Source organism: Hibiscus syriacus, unplaced genomic scaffold (genome assembly GCF_006381635.1).
Source record: "Hibiscus syriacus cultivar Baekdansim isolate YM2019G1 unplaced genomic scaffold, ASM638163v2 tig00111671_pilon, whole genome shotgun sequence".
Classification (NCBI taxonomy): Eukaryota; Viridiplantae; Streptophyta; class Magnoliopsida; order Malvales; family Malvaceae; genus Hibiscus; species Hibiscus syriacus.
The window spans coordinates 630929-646524 of record NW_024063152.1 but is presented as its reverse complement, the minus strand read 5'-3'; the positions used below and the strand labels follow the sequence as shown (position 1 = coordinate 646524).

The 15596-nt window shown below is 32.7% G+C and overlaps 2 protein-coding genes across 2 annotated transcripts; one reads left to right on the top strand and one right to left on the bottom strand.

The window, feature by feature from the left end:
* Positions 1-1226: 1226 nt before the first annotated feature.
* Positions 1227-5926, bottom strand: LOC120167189. The gene is made up of 3 exons (XM_039176280.1): positions 5863-5926; positions 3999-4841; positions 1227-3370 (listed from the first exon to the last, which is right to left on the bottom strand). The coding sequence occupies exons 2-3, from the start codon at positions 4839-4841 to the stop codon at positions 1433-1435; spliced, it is 2781 nt and encodes a 926-aa protein (XP_039032211.1). The 5' UTR covers positions 5863-5926; the 3' UTR covers positions 1227-1432.
* Positions 5927-11394: 5468 nt separating this feature from the next.
* Positions 11395-15175, top strand: LOC120167193 (cyclin-H1-1-like). The gene is given in 14 exon segments (XM_039176282.1): positions 11395-11536; positions 11852-11902; positions 12159-12231; positions 12320-12432; positions 12526-12599; positions 12957-12982; positions 12985-13076; positions 13168-13236; positions 13525-13566; positions 13811-13888; positions 14159-14217; positions 14312-14396; positions 14502-14581; positions 14686-15175. Coding segments are annotated over 14 exon segments (957 nt in total). The 5' UTR covers positions 11395-11476; the 3' UTR covers positions 14741-15175.
* The last annotated feature ends 421 nt before the right edge of the window (positions 15176-15596 follow it).

Here is a 15596-nt window from a genome sequence, read left to right as displayed (position 1 = left end):
TTTTTAAAAGAAGACCTCACTCTTCTGTTCTCAAACTCCACAGACAGTTCATACAGTTTGGCCTGTTTAGATGCTTCAGATAAGTTTTTAGGATCTAAAGCCTTGACCCTATGCTTGATATCATCTCTAAGTCCACTAATAAAAAGTGACACAAAAAATTCCTCAGTCAAAGTAGGATTCTGCAACAACATATGAGGTTGTAACTCCTCAAACTTCTCTTGATAATCTTCCACAGACCCTTTCTGAGTCAATTTAGTGAACTCCTCAACAATATCAGAAAAAGTTCTATCACTGAATCTATGACAAAGATCAGCTTCAAATTCATGCCATGTCACATGGTGTTTCTGCATAATGTAACCATCAAACCAAACTTCTGCCTTGCCTGTTAAATACATTGTAGCTAGTTCCACTCTCTGCTCAACAGGAACCCCACAAATAGAAAAGTATTTCAGGCACTTCTGCACCCACCCTCTCGGATTAACCCCTTCAAAGAAAGGAAGTTCTATTTTAGGTCTATTCCACATAATCCCAGAACTAAATGAACTCCCTGGCCCCTTTTTTTCAGCATCTAGTCCCACTATAATAGGTCTAGAGTCACTATTTTCACCCATTTGATTCTCAGGCCTATAACTGTTCTTAATGGCTAGACAATCATCAGGTTTAGACTTTAATATCCCAGGTTCATCAGTTTTATAAGTAAACCTAGATTTGTCATTCAGCACAGTCACCATAACAGGAGTCTTTTCCTTATTTTTAGAAGTATCAAGAGATTGTACCTGCTCACCCACAGATTGCACTTGGTCACCAGTTCTGCCTGTCAATATCTTCAATAGCTCTTCCACATAGCCCTGATTCGTTTCCATTCTAGACTCCAATGCATTGATTCGATTCTCTTGATTTTCCCACCATTTGGGTGGATTGGTTTCATCCCGTCCTTGTTTAACTAAAGCAGTTAATTCTTCAATCTGCTTTTGCAACCCTGATAAATCAGCTTCAGCCATAGTTTGATTCTTCTTTGGCATGCCAGAATCGAGGCTCTGAATACCAATTTGTTATAGACTGGATTTTTGTAGAGAAGAATGTCGAAAGAAAATAGGTTTTAGAAGAAGAATTGAGAGATTTCAGAAGAAGTTTGCATCATTCATTTCATAAGAAAATTTTTACAATCAAGCCTAGTATTATTTAATTACATGAGCCATAGAATTCCTGCCAGCTGTCTAGTGTCATAACAACTATCTAACAGAATGATTCTTCTCTTTCTATTCTTTCTCAGATACTGGGCCTTCGTGTTGGGCTGCTCCATCACGCCATTCCCTTCCAGGCCTGCTCCTCTGCTGTGGTAAGTTTCCTTTGCCTCTCACGTGATTTTAATTCCCAATCCTATCTTCAATCCCTAACCCTCGATCCCCATTTCCCAATTGCTCCTGCTTCCTCATCTCTCTTCTTCGATGCTTCCTCTTCTCTCTTCTTCTCCAACCATAACACTTTGCCTCTGGGCGTTCACAGTTGGTTGCTGCTCTTTGGCACAAACATTACTAGCAGTCATAAAAAAATCAGCACGATTATTGACAATGTTGAACTGGCTACAGTTGGCTTCAATCACTCTTGGTTCACCATTCTGAGCTTCCGGAAGAAGCAAGGGTGGGCTTGAACTAATCGATGACAAAGATGGAAGCTTCTCACTACTCCCTTGAGGAGTCTCCATGGATTCTGGATTGCCTTCGGCAGAAGTAACAGATGATACCTTGTCATAGGAATGACTCGTATCGGGAACACCATTGCTGCATAGCCCCATTTGTTCACTAGTGTCAACTGACAACTTCTCTGTGAGGCAACTTTGCTCTGTCTTAGCACAAGCATTTAATCGTTGTCTCTTCATAAGAGAAATTAAATGAATTGGATTACCAGAGATATTCTCAGTAAGGTGACTTCTATCCATCTTAGCACAAGCAGTTAACTTTTGTTGTTTCATTGGAGAAGCTAAACCAATTGACAAAGCGGCAGATTTCTCACTAGTCTCCGTATTAGCAAAAGCAGTTAATTTCTTTCGTTTTGCCGGGGAAACTATATTAACAGCATGACTAGATTTAGCTCTTCGACTGAACTGGTGCTTTATTATCTGCTTTGGCCTGGTATCTTCTGATGTATTGATCTTCTCATCCTGGTGAATCAAGAAATTACGGTCTGCAATACACGAGATCTTTGGATTTCGTTTTGAACTGTCATTATCATATTTACCCTCACCATTGTTCTTATAGCCTTTCAACAAATTACTAGCAGTAACTGGCTTGTTACTAGGCTTTGTATCCGTGGCAACTGAACCATGACTGGATAGTCTATCACTAAGCTTTTGCTCGTACTCATCGGAAGAATCACCACTTGAATTGTCTTCATCTCCACCTGAAGAGTTGCTAACTTTGGAAGAAATTTCAAACTCAACGGGTAAACATCTGAGCTCCCTCACCCCAGATGATTTTCCTCCACGGAGCAAACTGCTATCTACAATGGTGAATTTGCTGTGGCTTGCAGTAGAGCTACCTATTTTGCCTTCACGATGGCGAGCATTAGTAGCACACTTGTCACCTTTTGACAGCATGTGATTAGAACTTTCCTTCCGTGAATCTTGAGCATCCTTCTGCATTGGCTTGGAAGTAACCATCAAATCAATTGGCAAATACTTCAGTTCTCTCATCTTAGATGCTTTTCCTCCATGCATCAAACTGGAATCAATAACTGTGAACTTCATATGGTTTGAACTCAAAATGGAGACTTGGGGCTTGAGATAACAAGTCTTATGATTTGGAGAATTGTCCTCATCTGATGACTCTCCCGAAAGGAACCCATTTTCTTCCTTGCAGCTCCCAATACCGTTTCCTTCAGCATCAAGCTCGATAAGCGTCGGTTCAGATGCAATTTTGCTCAAAACATCACTAACAGAATCAAAGTAGTGATTTCCCTTAACGAGTTTTCTTCTTGAGAACTTCTTGACTCCAGGCATAAGAAAGACAAGGTAATGGTTGGAACTGACAGACCACTGATTCTTAGGCTGCTCGGAGTGCCACCCTCTTGCAAGCAGGCGTGGCCAAACAGCTTCCCAGAAAATATCATTGCATCGAGCTTTGCTCAATCGAAAGCCTCCGGTTAAAAACTTGATGATGTCACCCGATGTAAGATATGAACAAGCCTTCCCAGATGGTATTTCGGTGGAAAATTGAGTGATCCTCGGAGGTTCCATGGCCAGGCCTGTAAGATCTGCCTTCCCCTTGTTAAGACCTACAGCTTCTACAAGAGCACATATGCCAACACTGGTCTTTAAATGAAATACATAATTTTCAAGTGAAGTTCTCCCTTCCACAAATGATTTAGAGACCTGAGAATTGATGATGAAATAGAAGAGTGACGAACATATAAACTTGGTGAAGCACAATAAAGGCATCTACAAAAGTAATGATTGTACAGCCTTAGTTTACAAATGTGATCAATTAGTTTTCAATAACTAACTAGAAGATTATACTAATGTCTTCTGATTATTTATCAAAGCTGACCAAAGGACCATGCGAGACAATTCTTAAGAAAACTTGTAAGCATTTCTGTTCTGATAAATAACAGCTACCAATAGAGGAGACACAATAACTGATTATTTTGAAAAATAGGCATGAATCATGCATTGAAACCATGTAACCATCCTACTTCAGATTGAAGGACTGAATTAGTGAAAATACGTTTGAAAGTGTATCGTAATCCACAATAGATTGGAACAAAAGCAGATTTGCTTAAACAATGAAGGCTAGTCCTGGCAGAATGGATTCGACACTCCTAGTAAAACATATTGAAAAGTTAACCATAAAAAAATTGATGTCCTACACCAACAATCAGCAAAGCGCACACAGCATCAACTAGGATATATTAAACTGGCACTTTATTCGTCGACATGCAGCTAACAAACACTTGGTTGATTCCATGTGAGTAATAAATAAACACAGAGAAATCTGGTTTACCTCCTGAAAATCATTTTGTAATTCTTTGGGGACATGGGTGAGCAACCGAGATAACAGTTCCTGCTGCCTCCAGCCTGTAAGGATTTTCCGTCCATAAACATTTCTCCGAGTTCCTTTTTTTTGGCCATCTGACCATCTGCAGTATCTGTCAGACCTATAAAATGCCCCATAGTAAAATGACAATATATCCCCCATCTCCTTGCTTTCAATGAATCGTTTAATCAGCCTAAAATCCTTTCCAAATATAAATAAACAAAGAAGAAAACCATCCACTTCTGCATCACTCCAGGAATAACCTGATGAACCTGGAATTAGATGAGACTTTTTACCTTCACATGGTCGAAATAAGCTAGTTTTACTTGACATTTCACATTCAAAGTTCTCAGCATTCGACTCTGTTTCTTCGATCAACCTAACATCCGACTGTTCAGCACTTGGTTCTAAATTTTTCTTCCTCTTAGAAATCTGCCCCCTGCTCTTTCGCGATTTGACAGGCTTGTCCACCTTACTTCCATCATTGAGCTTACTCGGACCTCCCTTGCCGTCATCCTCGAAATCAGTATCTTGTTCATGGGTCCACATGACAGGAACAGGTAAACCTAACAGAAAAGAATGGGCAAGATAAGGAATGCCTTCTGAGTCAAGAGGGTCCATCAAAAGCCGTAGATGCTCAGATCCTGTTATCATTGGAGGAATTTCCACCTGGTATTCATCACCAACTCTCGGACTTAATTGTAGGTTGCCGAATATATCTGTTATAACAGGAGAATCTGGTGGAAGCAACAAGTCGGGAGATGCTTCATCAGCGAGGTTGCAATTAGGATCCCCCAGGACTGTTTCCATCTGTGAAAAGTCGGAAACAAGCTTGAGATAAACTCAACTGCAAATAGCTAACACCTAAAGATATGACATATGGGCACAAATTAACAAGGAATCGGCTACATGCTCAAGAACAAACCACCAAATGTCAGACTCATTACCACCGAGAACTTTAGACCATGAGATATATAAAATGGCAACTTAGATAGGCACTCGGGTATGGAAACGAAAGAACACTGCTCAAAGAAGGTGAAATTTAGTGAATTTGATTAAAGCATTAAAGGGTGCTATTCAAAAGCTCCAACAGACGTAATATACATGAAATAGTTCAAACAAGGGATGCAAAGCTGATGAATTTGCAGATTAAATGTTAAAGCAATCAAACATCCCTACAGATTCGAGCAGCATAAAGATTCAAATCTTGTGGGAAAATAGGAACATGCTTTCCAAAACATAAAACCTAAAATATCAATCTAGTTATCCAATTCCAGGCACATTAGAGGAAATGCTTTGTACATTACTAGTTACCTCAAACATCATGTTCAAAGTGAGGAGCACCAGTATGCAGTATGACACCTGGAGAACTGTCAATTAAAACCCATAAATTATATTACCCAGATGCCCAAAGTCTCTTCTCCCATTGATACATAGCACAACAAACATACATCAACTGATCCCCCCACAAAGATGCACAGAGTGGGAACATAAACAGAAACCCACATTTAATGGCACAAATACAAATGTAAATAGCATCAAAGAACAACAAACTGATAATAGGGACAGCAACCCCAGATCCCCTTTTCTTCATACAAAAACTGAACAGTTTACCATTGAAAGTTGATTGATAGACCACTGGAAGTCGAAATTCGAAACTGGGAAACAAACAAAACAAATGGCAGGCAATTCAAAGAAACGCAACTACTGATACAGAATAATGTTTTACACAGGGAAAACAAAAACGATAAAATCTAAACTAAGGCAACAATCACAGTGAAAAAGATAACATCCAAAGTAAATAGAAGCAGCTCAGTGGCTATAACTTGACCTTTATTTTTCTTCCCCGGGGGGAGAAGAGAAGCTTTGAAACGTTGAAAGTAAACGTGAAAGGACTTGGGTGGATGGGCAGTTATAATGTTATGCAATGATACATAGCTTGTATTTGAAACTTGTGTATATATTCTCTTTCGATGTATTTATATATGTGTATATATATATATACATGAGTTAAAATTTATTTATATAATATAATTTTTTTTTAATTTTATACAAATTTAAAATGATTTGATAAACGAAAGATTAATTTATTATTATTATTTTTAATAAATATCTTATCTTATATATATATATATATATTTAACGAGTTGAATGTACAGTGTTGCTACATAGAGGGAGAAGAGTGAAAATTTATTTAAAGATCAAAGTTGGTTAAAAATATTTTTTTATCTAACACCTTTGGTGTGAATAATCAAGTAGATTCGATTAAGTTTGAAGTTAAATCTAATTGAGTTGATTTAAGATGCATCAACCCTAACGACTATAATGATAAAAGAATTGTTATTATCTCTTTAGATTTCGAGTTTGAATATTAAAAATGTCAAGAGTATAAGATTTTAATATCAAAATATTGAGAATTATCTTTAAATAAATATTGTCATGAACTTACCTTAGATTATTAAAAAAAATATTTCACAAAATATTTTTTAATTTATTAAGATATAGACTCAAAATTTTATACTGAAAAATCAATTTTCATCACTAGCTAACTAAATTTGATTTAGTTATTATTTTTATAGTAAAATTTTGGTTCAATTACGTCTGGGGATCTTGACAAAATTAATATATTTATTTTTATATAATATTTATTTTTTATAAAAATAGCTAGTTTTATTAAAAATAAATAAATTACAATAAAAGTTTAATCACAACTATATACATAATAAGGGTATTTTTTTATAATGACTAAGACAGGGAAAATATTAATAAATATAACTAAATAAACTCGAACAAAAGGTAGATACAAATAGATCTAACTACATTGGTAAACAAATCATAAAAGGGGATCAAACTATTGAAAGATTACCGACAAACCACAAATCAAAGTCGAGTGACGTGAGAAAATTATCCACGAACGCAAATTGTGTATCCAAATCAAATTCGATGGTCTAAAACATTGAAGATCACCATGATAACAAATAAGCGTCATCTTTAGCCGTCGCGACGATGTTAAATTCAACCCTACAAAAAATAACGAACAAAAATAATGGTCAAATGATCAAAAAAATATGTCAAAAGACATTTAATCTCCATATATTCAAATGAAAGATTACTAAAATAATAAGAAAAAAGTAAATATACAATATAGTAAAATAAAGGAAAAACAAAGAATATCAACAACCGGCGACTAATACTAAAATTAATATCGCTATCAGTTATAAAGATAAAAAAAGAATAAAAACCTAACAACAACAAAAAAAAAAGTGAAAAACAAAACTAGGAGTTTTTATCAGACTTTTACTTGTTAATTCAAGATTATATTTAATCTCCATATGTTCAAATGAAAGATTAGTCTACAATGAACATCGCATATGGAAACACACCACTAATTGAATTGTCCTTATTAATTAAATATTAAAAGAGTAAACTACACGTTTAATACCTAAACTATCCTTTTTTAAATTTTATCTCAGTATCTATACTTTATTTTTCTTTTAAATCATTTATAATGTTTAATTTAAGCTTTAATTTCATATCCTACCGTTAAAAATTTAATGGTAATGTTGATGTGGCATGACACGTCAATTTTATTATTATTTTTCAAATTTTTCATACCTCCTTTCTCTTTCTCCGTCAGTATTTTTTTAATTCAATTTATTCAACCAATTGAATGTGGGACACTTGCATCAAATGCAAGACACTTAACCATTGAACTAAGCTAGTAAATTAAGTTAATTTCACCAAAAAATTGTATTCAACTTCTATAACAACATCAACACAAAATAAATATTTTTATGATGATTATAAGATTCAAATATAAGACACTTTAAATTAATGACTAAACGTTTAGACACTCAATTAATTAAAGTGTAAATTTTTTTTTATTATACTTACGTACTTAACTAATACTTAGTTATATCATTATTAAATTAAAAGATTAATTTTTTTATTTTATTTAGAAATATAAAAATAATTAAATAATTTATATATTTTTATAAAATTTATATTTATTCAATCTAAAAATTATATTTATAATATTTTAAAAATGTTTATCTAATTTTTAAAACCAAATCATTTATTTATTTGAAATAATATTATTTAATTTTTAAAATATTTATTTAATTTTCAAAATCATAATATTTATTTATTTGAAATTATATTATTTAATTTTTAAATATTTATTTAATTTTCAAAATCGTATTATTTATTTATCTGAAATAATATTATTTAATTTTTAAAATATTTATTTATTTTTATTATACTTAACTTAATATTTACGTATGTCATTATTAAATTAAAAGACTGTTAATTATTTAGTTTTAAATGAATAGTATAATATTATAAATAATAAGTAAGTAATATGATTTTAAAAATGAAATAAATTAATCTTTTAATTTAGTAATAATATAAGTATTAAGTTTAGTATAATAAAAAAAATATTCACTGGCTAAGCTTTCGGTCGTTAATTTAAAGTGTCTCATATTCGAATCTTATAACCATCAGAAAGTATTTATTTTGTAGTGGTGCCGTTAAATAAGTTAAATACGAAATATGATAAAATTAATTTAAATTACTAGCTTAGCTAAATAGTCATTTTATACAAGTGTCCCAAGTTCAATTCATGTTTGGAGTAAGAATTATTTTTTCCGTTTTAAATTTTTATCCTCAATAATAAAAATTTGAGATGTCATGCCACATCAGCAATGTATTTTTTAACAGCGAGGTACCAAATTAAAATTTAAACTAAACATTAGTTGTGATTTTGAAAAAAATATAAAGTTTAAGTTTTAAAATGAAACAAAAGTAACAATTAGGTACGAAACATATAATTTACCCTTTTAATATTTACTTAATAAAAATAATTTAATTAATGATGTGTTACACTATGTTACAATAGTGATGTGTTCATAAATGTCGGAAATTTGTGGTTTGATGATATTTTTACTCCTTAAATTGTTTTGTCCTTTTTGAATCTTGAATTTTTATTTTTTTATGGAAAATTTTAATAATTTCTATATTTTTTACAAAATTTTAATATTTCCCTTGTTTTTATAACTTTTTATTTTATAATAATTTTTTATATTGTTATATATATTTGGGAAAACTACATTTATAGTCACGTAAGTATATAAATGGTTCTATTTTGATACTGAAACTAAAGATTTTATCAATCATGTTACTTACATATTGAAATAGTATTAATTAAATAATAATTATTAACAAAAAAGTTGATGTGATAGTTAAGTAAGTTCGTATAATTTACATTTTAACTTCATTACTTACGCATTCCATCAATTTGATAATAATTATATAATATGTTGTCAATCTTAACCAAGTATTGGACTTGACTCGATGGTAATTATATCCAATAGACTTGGGTTTAAATATGGTGACATTATTTGATTGAGTGTTTAAATTTATTAAGTTATATTAAAATTTTTGAATGTTTAAATTTATTAAATTAAAATTAAGAATAAATCAACAAATATATAAGTAATGCAAATCAAATATACAATTATACAAAATTTATTTAATTGTTACATTGACAATTGACGGTCAAGTTATATATATATATATATATATATATAGTCGAACGTAGATGAGTACGATTAACGATGAATATCATTAAATTAATTTATAAAACGTTAAATTATAAAGTACTAAAGGTATAATTATAAATTAGATAAAAATTTAAATGTAATTTAATTAAAATATAATATTTATTAAATATTAGTTTTTAAATATGTAACATTTTTTAGTTTTTATTTTTTTTATTTTTATACAAATTTATAAAATAACTAACATTAATATAAGTTAAAAATTAAAATAATTGATGTGAAACCTAAATTTATGATTTCCATCAATTATTTTAGTTTGATAAAATAAGTCAAAGATCAAGAAAAAAAGAAAATTTCAGATTATAATTATTTATTTTAAAAAATAAATTTAAAATATAATATTTTTAAAATGTGATATTCAAAAATCATTTATATAATAAATAAATATATATTAATATAAACTCATGCATTTTAAATATATTTTACTTTAGAATTTAGCTGATATTAATGGTGTAAATTAATAAAAATAATGACATAATTAATATAATGAAATGACTATCAAGCTCAGTTGGTAGAGCACAATGTTCTTAACCTTGAGGTCGTGGGATCGAGTCCCACGGAGGGCATTTCATAATTCGAAGGTCTCTTACGGAAGCTGTTCTCAACTTGGTGTTAGGGGTAGCCTACTATCTTACCTCCCCCTTACCCCATATATATGGGAAAAAGGGATAGCCAATGACATAATTAATATAATATTTCAGGTATTTAGTTATAAAGTTGTGGTCAATTTTTTTAATACAATGCGATGATTATAAGATAATATATGTTCATAATTTTTCTTAATTATTGAAAACATATATACATCTTAGGAATGACAAAAGAGCAGGGGAGGTGCGAATACTCTTTTTACCATCTATATATACGTCTAATATTTTCTTATTCACCATCTACACACTACCTACGACGGATGAAATTTTTAAATCCACATCTATCAACGAGGGTATATTACGAAATTCACTCTCATAAATCCATACCCACTACCCAACTGGATACTCATCATCCATTTCGTACCTACCTGTACCCACCTATATCTACCTAGCAACAACCTCACAAATTATATAAGCAACAAAACATAAAATAAACATGTTCATTAAGAAGTATAATAAAATGTTTACACCCTTAAATAAATGTTTATACCATAATATTTGGTTAAATTACAAGTCATGTGCTATAAAATTTTAAGATTTACATAATAATCTCTGAAATTATACGTAAATTCATAATAATCCAAATTTTATATGGTGGGTAATTAGTGAGCGAATGGATGAGAGTGGTAAGGTCTCAAATCCATCACCTATCCACTGCCTACAATATATATGATTTTTTACATCTACACTCGTCCAGTACTCGTTAAACTTATACCCATCACTGTCTCAATTGAAACAGGTACGGTGTGAAATCTATGAAATTATACCTATTTATCATCTCTAATTCACATATATAACTACTCGAAGCTAAAACCTATAAAAAATACACTCCTTTTAATCTCTTAGTTCGTTTAATGAGTTAACTGTGGCTCATTTAGAATACGATGGAATTAAACCGAATTAAATTTTAAGAAACGTTTATGGGCCAAAGAAAGAAGTCCTTCAAATGGGTTTGAATGCTGAGGCTTGGTAGAGATTTTCGCTTCGTCCAATCAGAAAATGTGCTTCACAAAGTGTGCTCAGCTCTGCGGATTAAATTATTTCGGGTCGGCATGGCAACCCGAATCTGATTTTGGAAAGACAAATTTGGGAGATTTCAGAGTGTTGAGTGGCTGGAGGAAATGTTTGCATAGCTGCGATCGAAATTGCTGGGTCAGAGCCACCGAGTTTCTGAGTCTTCATGGCTGATTTTCATACATCGTCTCACAGAGCTAAGTGGATCTCCTCTCCTCGAGAGCTGGTAAATAATATGAAAAAAAGAGCATTTATCATTGTTTCTTAAATGTAAGGCAAAATCAATTACTCCTCTTAGCAATGCATTTTTTTCCTATTGTTTAATTGGTTCAAGCTGCTCGTGCTAGTATCTTTGTTTTATTTTCTTCATTGATGCTTTATTGATGTAAGAGAAGATTGAGATTTTTTTTATTCTTTTTGGTTTTTCTCAAAGTTCAGTTGGAACTGCAATTAATTGAGAACTTTGTTAAGTATAAATTAGGTTCGTTTGTGTTTTCATTGGGTAGAATACTATTGTTCTTTTCTTGTTTTGCTGATATAGGTTGAGAAATACAAGAGTGTTAATCAAAGAGCAATACAAACACTGGAGAAGGTATGGCAGAGCCTTTGCTTTTCAGTTGTGCGTGTATCTGTGTTTGCACGATCTCAAAGGCTTGTCTTTATAGTGCAACTTCGAGTTATCGTTTTAGTAAATTAAATGAAATTGGTGTTGAATTCCATTCTTTACTTTCCATTAGCAACATTTTTTAATGTTGTCTGTTACAAATACCTGCCATTGAAAGCATTCCTAGTAGAATTTTCTTCCATTGTTCATTTTATTGAAGCTGACCTGCTTGTTTATTCTGAAGTATGGAACAACTCAAATGGGAGTAGATGCTGAAGGTTCAATATCGTACCCTGAACCTATTGCAAGGGATAATGGTAAATTCATTTTCCCTTTCCTTTTAGTTTCATAGTGAAATGCTTAGTCACTGAGCTTAGCATGTGATATTTTGATTGTTCGTGTCAGCTGACAAGCGTCCAAAACCTCTTAACATTGAAGAAGAACAATTCATGCGGGTGTTTTATGAGAACAAACTTCGAGAAGTTTGTAGTGCTTTCTACTTTCCTAATAAAATTCAGGTACTTGTTACATTTTTTATGATAACAGTCGTAGTCATGAATATAGACAAGGTCACAATTGATGTGCTTCTACTTCTGATTCACATTTCGCAGGCAACAGCACTTATTTTTTTCAAAAGGTTTTACCTGCAGTGGTCGGTCATGGAACATCATCCAAAACATATAATGTATGATTCTTCTACATCTCTTTCAGATATATGCTATAATGCTTGTTATATCTGCATGTAATCTGCTGTATGCATCATTCTGGTGTGTGCTTTAGACCATGTTAGAAAAATGCATCATGGGCTATTTTAAAATTTTATGAAGATGGCAGGCAAGTGTGTTGATATATCCATCCTCACCTCCCTTAATTTGGGTCAAGTGAAAAGTTTATCTTCTGGAATTTGTCTCGTCACTGATTTTGTCATTTGATATGTGGTGCTGGATGATCTTTCTTTTGACTGATAATCATCATTGTACACAAAAATTTCTTTAGAGAATACTGTATTTGTTAAATTTAAAAAGTTCCTTTATATCTGTAGGTTAACCTGTGTGTATGCGGCCTGTAAATAGAAGAAAATCATGTGTCAGCTGAGGAGCTTGGTAAGGGGATTTCACAGGATCATCAGATGATTCTCAATTACGAGATGGTTGTGTATCAGGCATGCTACTGTTCTTCTTCCTCTTTCTTTTAATCTTGCGTTTCTTTTTTTTTTTGCTATGTTTGTAAAAAGTACATATCTCAATTTGCAGTGTCTGGAATTTGATCTCATTGTTTTTGCACCCTATCGTTCACTTGAAGGTTTTTTCAATGACATGGAGGTGGGTTCGGTTAGTTATTATCCCTTTGTTTTACCGTCCATAGCTGTAAAATACTTTTACTAGAAAATTTTAATTTATTTGGGAAAATCATTTGCTTCCCCCTTATTTGCTCATGTGATTCTTTTTTATTTCAGTAGGGTTTTTCTTCCTAAAAAAAGGAATGAACTTTTGAAACTCTCAGTCTGTGGTCAATATAATCATGATCCCTTTACCATTGTATATAGCCCTAATTAAGTCCATGTGATTCATTTCCCCCTATAATTAATGACAGAGGGTTTGGTTCTCTAGGAATTCTGTGGAGTAAAGGATGATGAAAATCAAATGCTAAAGGTAATATTTGTTACTTCTTTCAACAATATCATGTTTGATAGCCTCATTCCTACTCAGGTCTGGACATATATCAAATTTTGATTTGACATTCAATGGAGCTTGTGTCTTGTAACTTCTGGCTCATCTGATCCAAGCTCGTACCCTAGTACTAGTGTGGCTGGGGAAATAACCTACTGCCGGCAATATCTAGCCTTCAAAATAATAAATGCATTCCAAGTGTCTATGATTTGTTAATATTGCATAGGATTTGCAAGAAACTGCAAGGCTGGAAGTTGACAAAATTATGCTTACTGATGCTCCACATCTATTTCCTCCCGGCCAGGTGCTCTTTCTGGTTCGAGCTCCTTTTTGAGTGTACTTTTTTTCCATATTTTTGTTCGATTGATAGCCTCGAAAGAAAATTTCTTTCGTAAGGGTCTTATGAAATTGGTTCTTCTAAATATATTCGTTGTTTGTGGATCTTCGTTATCTATAATGAATGAAAGCTTGTTATGCATCTTCGTATTTGCAATCGGTCAAATCTGTTTCATGGATCGATTAATCTTCCTATAATACGATTCTCATGGCTTTGCTTGCCGTTGCTATATTACAGTTGGCACTGGCTGCTTTACGCAGCGCAAATGAGATGCATAGAGTTCTCGACTTTGAGGGGTATTACATGCTTCTTAATTCATGAAGTTCTCTTAGGATTATTATAAAACGATATTTTACAATTCATTCAACTCGTGCGTCGTGTCCTATGTAGATACCTAAGAAGTCTTCTCGCACGGCAGAATTCCGAGAACTCCGTTTTGCTGTTTATAGAATCTCTAAATGCTATAGATGTTTGGGTATGGTTTCATTATGATTTTATTTTAACTTATATCCAGTTCAGCAACAAATGCATGCGCAATTTCACTGACATACCGATATACTTTTGCCGGCAACAAATGCAGGTTAGGAAATACAAGTTCCCCACGGAAAAGGATATGAGGCACATAAACCGGAAGCTGAAATCTTGTTTGGGGCATGACGAGTATGTTCCGTACAATCCGTTCTATGTAGATACTAGATTATTTGGTTTTCCACCTTACGTTCTACGTGGATTCGTGCTGATGATAATTGGTTTTGTAATGGCAGTAAGAAGCAGGAGAAGAAAAGGCACAAATCCCATAAGAGTTCAAATGAAGCTTAGAACGAACCGTCATCGTCCCTTGCTTAACCGTATATTTTCGCTTGCACATTAGAGTTGACATTATAGTCCAGATTATCCCGGTACCAATCTGGTGGGAGGCCGGGAATGACAAGGTCAAACCATTAACAAGGGTTATTGAAACAACCCGTTTACGGCAGAGTCAGTTCGTTTAGCGAACATCGGTACATTCTGTATGGTAACCGGACCCTTTGGGGAATAAGCTAAACCCTTTTGATATGAGGTTGCTGACCATTGGGCTCTCATTTCATATGATGGAGATTAGGCTTTTTTGGTACTTGGAAAGTGAATTCTGGCTTGAGGAATAACTTCGACTACATAGGACTTGCTTCTTGCAATTTTTTCTCTGGCAAATTCTTCGCACAACATCAAGGTGCTTTCTTCTATCGAAGAGATGCTCTTTTAATTAGAGCTCTAATTACATTCAGTTTAACGGGATTCATAAATTGTAATGGTTAGTTAAATATGTCACGTATGTTCAATTACACTTGGGGTGTTTTTGGTTCAAGGAATGTGGGATTCCGATGTGAATCTCACATTCCCATGTTTAGTTGGCCGGGAATCTCATTTCCGGTAATGTTTTATTATCAATAGTAGATTTTTTTGAGGTATATTACCGGGAATGTCATTACCTTCATTCCCTTAGGTATTGTAACATTACCGGCGTTTTGGATTAAAATACCTTTAAATTTTTTTTTTTTCAAAAATATCATTCTTCTGTCATTGAATAATAAAAATTCTACGAAGGTTAAATTACAAATTTATCCTTAAATTATTTTAGATTTACAAAAAAAAAATTAAAATTAAAATTTTATATGAAGTTCAGGGGTTAAATTCT